The sequence below is a fragment of the Trachymyrmex cornetzi genome, unplaced genomic scaffold (assembly GCF_001594075.2).
Source record: "Trachymyrmex cornetzi isolate Tcor2-1 unplaced genomic scaffold, Tcor1.1 scaffold590, whole genome shotgun sequence".
Taxonomy (NCBI): domain Eukaryota; kingdom Metazoa; phylum Arthropoda; class Insecta; order Hymenoptera; family Formicidae; genus Trachymyrmex; species Trachymyrmex cornetzi.
The window spans coordinates 31290-37780 of NW_017299904.1; the positions used below are offsets into that span (position 1 = coordinate 31290).

Here is a 6491-nt window from a genome sequence, read left to right on the forward strand (position 1 = left end):
TTGAAGAACAATCCTATGCTTTTAGAAACGATGTAGGGGCTTTGGTATAAGAGAAAAGAGTCGCCAAAAATTTCGTTTGTATACTACGAATAAAATTGACATGAAGCCATGAAACCGAGCAGTATTTTAGTTGATTTCTTTCTAAGAGATGGCGTTGCAATATGTCAGATAAGGACAGATGAATGAGCGAGACACAACGATATAGATAGGTATAAGAAATGAATGAAAGATGTCACTATTATCGAATTTGGAATGTAAAAAAGTCTGTACTATCGACTTTGATTAACTTCGACCGTCACTCCAGCATCCCCTTAAGGCCGTGGCACATAAAAAAAATTATGACGTAAAACTTAAGCAGTAAAGCCGGGAGCACATAGAAAAACGTAAGTCCGTAAGTCCGGATCTACAATAGGTGTTTTATGCCTTATGCCGTAAGAAACTGACCAATTACCGTCGAATCCGAGAAGAATAAGCGACTGTGATTCGCCCATTTCTTATGGCTTAAGGCTTAAAACCCTATTGTAGATCCAGGGTAAAGCGGGGAGCACAGACTCTTGCATAACGCATAACACATGAGGCATAAGAAATTGAACCAACCAGAGTTCTCTATTACATGGAAGGGAAAGAAACGGAGAACTTCGATTGGTACATATTCTTATGCATTACGTGTTATGCGTTATGCAAGAGTTTGTGCTCCCCGCTTTAGACTTCTGACGTTCTGACTTGCGGCTTATTGTAGAAGGCCCATAAGGAAATCGTAACATTGGATTCGCTATTGGTTGCTACTGTGATTGGTTAATTTACTTACTACTTGCGTGTTACGGCCTTAGGCGTCGTCTACAATACGGAGGCTGCTTTCTTTTTAGGAGACACAGTCGACACATATCGACACAAGTGTCGTTCTATCTTTGTCACTCTCTGAATATCAAGAAGGATAGAACGACATTTGTGTCGACTTGTGTCGATTTGTGTCATCAAATGGAAAGCAGCCGGAGTAAATAGTAAAGCCTGCGGCACACGATGCTTGTTTTCCTGCTGGATTGCTAGCTGGATTAGAATCTTGCCACCGTATTGGAGCCATAAGAAATGGGCGAATCACAGTCGCTTATTCTTCTCGGATTCGACTGTAATTGGTCAGTTTCTTACGGCATAAGGCATAAAACACCTATTGTAGATCCGGACTTACTGCTTAACTCCGGATCTACAATAGGTGTTTTAAGCCTTAAGTCGTAAGAAATTGACCAATTACAGGCGAATCCGAGAAGAATAAGCGACTGTGATTTGCCCATTTCTTATGGTTTAAGGCTTAAAACCCTATTGTAGATCCGGACGTCATACGCCTTATGTCTTTGGCTGTGACAGATTTCCTAACCTGATTAATCAAACTTTAATGATTAATATATCTCAGTTCACGGTGCAGAGCGACGCTTTTTTCTTGTCAAATCTTTATTTTATGGGAAAATCTATCGATTAAGTGTATTTATGTCACAATTTGTGGTGACCGGGATACTCTTTTAACTTTTACTGAAAATTATGCTCTTGTCTTTACTTTTAATTGCAAAAATTTGTTATTTGTTAATCTAAGTGGTTACTGAAAATATTACCATTATGACTACTGACGTAATGGTAACATTAAAAGAGCCAAGAATGATAAAAATATGTGCCCCGATGGTCAGATACAGCAAGTAAGTAGAAAACAATATACTAAAACTTCTAAGGGTACGGTCAACGCGATACTGCAAACGCTTTGCAGCATTTTTTAATTGGTCAGTTTGTAAAATTCTTTCTTCTAATTGATCCATCAAATGCTTCAAAACATTTGTAGCGAGACTTTGACTACAGCCTAAGTTGCACTTGTGTTATATTGACTTCTTGCTTTTTATTAGGCTACAGTTCAGAACACTTGTGAGACGATATGGATGTGACATATGCTTTACACCCATGATTTTAGCAGACTCATTTGTGCAATCTTCAAAAGCTAGGGATAATGAATTTACCACGCACGAAGGAGATCAGCCACTGATTGTTCAATTTGCAGCTAAGACTGTAAACGATTTTGTTGGTGCTTCAGTGATGGTTGCACCGTAAGTTTATTATGAATTAGTTTATATACATATGTGATTTTGATGGTATGATTCTTGTTTTTCTTACATATTTTTGTATTCTTCTAATTAACAGATATTGCAATGGTGTAGACCTAAACTGTGGCTGTCCACAGCGTTGGGCCATGCAAGAAGGTTATGGAGCTGATTTATTGAAAAAACCAGAGCTCGTTAAGGATTTGGTGTATCAAGTTAGAAATCGTATTCCCAAACCATTCACTGTTTCCGCAAAGATACGACTGTTGAAAGATATACGTAAGACGATAACATTGTGCCAAACTTTGGAAAAGGCTGGTGCCTCATTCTTAACAATTCACGCGAGGACGCCTGAGATGCGAAATGAACCAATCAATTTGGATAACCTTAAACTTCTTAGAGATTATGTACAGTTGCCCCTCATAGCAAACGGTGATGTGAAAAGCTTAGAAAGTGCAGAATTTTTATTCAAAGAATCCAGATGTGAGGGAGTAATGTCTGCTAGGGGTATTTTAACTAATCCGGCGTTATTTTCGGGATATCCTGTCACTCCACTCGTTTGCGTTCAAGATTGGCTGGACATCACATCGACTATGTCAACTGAATTTCAATGTTTCCATCATCATCTGGTATTTATGTTGGAAAAGGTCTTGCCGAGGAAAGATCGAGTGTTATTTAATAGTTTACAAAATAAATCATCTGTCTTGGAGTTTCTAGAGAATTATTACAATATTAAACCAAACGCATCTGATTCAACAGAATTGATTAGGTGTAATTTTAGTACTTCGCATGTAACATGTAAAGAAAAATATATTAATTGTTGGGAGGATGATTCTACCGATTTTCTAGGATGTATTTTTAATATGGATTCATAAAGAAAAGTTCAAGGAAACGTTCTCAAGCCGATATTCATTGGATTTTATATTTAAAACCGTCTTGCGTACAGTCTTAAGATATCATGAATTGATATCAGGGGCCAGTATTCATAGTTGATTCTTATATTTAAGTAATTTAAGATCGTTTTAAGTATACTCTTAAAATCTCACAAACCAATCAGAAGATTATATTAGCATCTTAAACATTGCTTAAAGAGATGCTAAACCGATTACCCAACTCAATCAAGGTCAATAGTACAGACTTTTAATTCCAATTTCGATAACGGTGACATCTTTGATTTAGTTTTTATATTATATAATATATATCATTCTGTCTTACTCAAACACATACATCTGTTCTTATCTAACATATACCAGCACCATCTATCGCAAGACCGCGCAACTCTACACGGAATTTCGGCTCTGTTGGCAGTCCCAGTCTTCGCAAAACACCTGTATATACGTACTTTCTATTCGGTGGAAATATTTCTTTTCTAGACTTTGAATCTTAATTCTATAAACTCGGTATTGTTCGTTTCAATAATGTGACTTCAGCTGCACGCTTATTTTCAAAATATGAACTCTAAAACTCTTATATCAAGCAAATATATAACTGAGGTGACAGCTGTACGAGCCAAAAGTAAGTGAATTTTTAACGATTCTGAAACTTTTTTTCGATTTTCTCAGGAAATCCAGTGCAGCTGAGGTCCTGTTTGTGCGTACTTTAATTTAAGCAATAATACTTTTGCAATTCGTACATCCAATACAGAGATTTTTCACCGAATGGAAATGTGGTAAAACAGCAGGCTTTAGCATCGCCTTAAGACAGTCTTGAAATAAGAACGGGCTATGAATACTGTCCAGTAGTATCTTAAGACATTACTTAAGATGCTTAAAGTAAGAACTGACTAGGAATACCACCTTCAGCCATATAAAGTTTCGCACATGGTTTTGTGAAATAAGAAACTTTTGTAAATCCCGCTTTACGTCGCCATGTTATTATTTAGTTTCTCGAATTTACATAGGTGGCGGTAGAATATATCAAACTTTCGAAAAAAGGACAGAAGACCAGTTTTCTTTCCCCGTCAGCATTTTTTTTTAGTTTGTTTCTGTATGTGTTTGGTGTATTAATTTTTATTATTGAGACGTAATTACAATTTTCTCAATATATTTTCACTAAGAAAAATTAATTACTGTGATATCATATAAAGTTATTACAAAGCAACAAACTGTGGAAAATGAGTTATAATACACGTAAGTATAAATGTCATCCGTTTTGCATTGGCCTAAATATTTCTCATTCCTTACATTTGCACTACTTAATCAATGATTAATTCAATCAATATAATTATTAGTTAAAAAATTTCTAACTTTAAGATTTGTGGTTATCAATTTTAGGCTCGTTGCTACCAACGCAGATTAACTTTAATCTCAACTTTTTATCTTTTTCTAGTTCTAAAAATTAGAAAAAGACGAAGAGTAAGTCGAACCAAGATTAAAGTTAATCTACATTGGTGGAAATGGGCATTAATCTTCCAGTTATGATTTGTGATTCTTAATTTATTTCACGTATCAAATATAATAAAAAGTTATTCTATCCATTTAAACAAAATAGTACAAATATTGCTAATTTAATTAGTATTTAATTGGTCATCCTAAATTAAATAATCTTTAGAATAGCATTTTAAACTTGTTATATATATGTAAATATATATATATGTGTGTGTGTGTATATGTATGTATGTATGTATGTATGCATGCATGCATGCACATAAGAAGGAAGAATATTAGTTTAATGTATTTGTAGGTCTTACAGAAGAATGTCCTTTGACAAAGGAAAGAAGTTACAAATACAGACTCTGCGGCAATGGGTTGAAAGTCATTGTTGTCTGCTTTGTCGCATTGACTTTTGCCATTACTACTATGCTGATGTTGCAAATTCTTTACACAGAAAGTATACCACAGGTAAATATTAAAAATAAAAAAAAGACAACCAGTAGTAGTAAGATATTTTAACATTTAAACTCTCATCTCGTTTTAGAGTAGCCTTCATAGCATTCATGGAGCAGTCGCCACAGATTATTCCAATTGTTCTCAAATTGGTACAAAGATATTAACAAAATTAGGCAATGCGGTCGATGCTGCAGTAGCAGCTACTATTTGCATGGCTGTAGTAGCGCCTCATAAAACTGGTTTTGGCGGGTAAGACATTAACTAAATAATTTTGATTATCATTCTTTTTAATCTTAATTTTGTTCCTAGAGGTGGATATATAATGATATATAATTACAAGAATTACACTCATCCAATTGTCATTGATTTTGCCAGTAATACAACCACAGGTAAATATAATTATGTTCATTGATTTAATAAGTATATAAAATAATAAAGTAAGTCATACATTACTTAATCCAATAGGTTTCTTTGCCGAAGTTGGGATACGTTTACCAGCTGTATTAAAAGGATTAGAGTTTGCTCAAAGAGCATATGGCAATTTGCCATGGCGCAATGTCGTAGAACCTATCGTCGAGCTAGCTCGAGAAGGATTTGTTATATCTAAGGATCTTGCAGATGAAGTGTCGCAGAATACAGATTATGAAATATTTTCTACTGGCCCTTTAAATCCAGGCGATAGATTGCAGTTGCAGGAACTTACAAAGATGTTGGACATTGTAGCACGTTATGGTGCAAAAGGTATAATCTGTTTTGCTGTGTTTGCAACTTTGTCAGTTGTTGATAAACTTCTATACAGTTTCGTTTTGATTTTGTCGAACTATATCTATATGATCAAATTATTAATATTTAACATTTTCTTCTAGCGTTATACAACAGTACTGAGAATTACAAAATTCTACAAAATACTACTCTTAATGACGAATTGCTGCAACAGTTGGCAAGTTATGAACCCACTGTAATGATGGCAGAAAGCTCGATATTACATCGTCATACAATTTATTATCCTGCACACGCGTCTTTTATGCAAGAGGTGATCGAAGCATTGGAAAACCTTCCAATTTTGGCAGAAAATGCGTCTACTCTAGAATCTCAAGCTCTCGTTGCTCAAACATTGATGAGCGTATCTTTGCAATCTTCTCAATCTTTGCAATATGGTAAGACACATACTATTTTTCTTAAAGAGTTATGCTATTTATATATTTCAAGCTTATGTTTACATGGAATATTTATATATTGTTTGTGTTAAATTTACAATTTTTTCATGTAAACAATAAGCAATGTAAAATATATAAATTATTATAAATTGAATACTACAATATAGAAAAAAGGAATTAAATTTTAAGAAAATAATTAAGTTTTTAAGTTAGTATATTTGACTTTAATATTGATAAATAAAAAATATATAAAAGTAAGATAGAAATTTTAATGCAGTAGAATGCAACGACAAAGGACATGGATCTACAGATCGTTCACATGAAACATAATTTGCATAGTATTTACATTGCATACATATAGATGTAGATCAGGGCTCGGCACGAAATGCACATTTCGGCCGATTTTCGAGTCGGCTCCGCCTCCCGCT

The 6491-nt window shown here is 34.4% G+C and overlaps 1 protein-coding gene across 1 annotated transcript in view; it reads left to right on the plus strand.

Annotated features, from left to right (window-relative positions):
* The first annotated feature begins 1409 nt into the window (after positions 1-1409).
* LOC108766482 (Dihydrouridine synthase 4) overlaps positions 1410-6491 on the plus strand; it is a 6462-nt gene continuing 1380 nt past the window's right edge. The window contains exons 1-8 of the mRNA XM_018515809.1: positions 1410-1685; positions 1887-2084; positions 2179-2715; positions 4810-4918; positions 4995-5155; positions 5216-5295; positions 5372-5647; positions 5773-6063. Coding sequence (XP_018371311.1) covers positions 1609-1685; positions 1887-2084; positions 2179-2715; positions 4810-4918; positions 4995-5155; positions 5216-5295; positions 5372-5647; positions 5773-6063 — 1729 coding nt within the window. The 5' untranslated portion in view covers positions 1410-1608. The remainder of the gene's footprint in view (positions 1686-1886; positions 2085-2178; positions 2716-4809; positions 4919-4994; positions 5156-5215; positions 5296-5371; positions 5648-5772; positions 6064-6491) is intronic.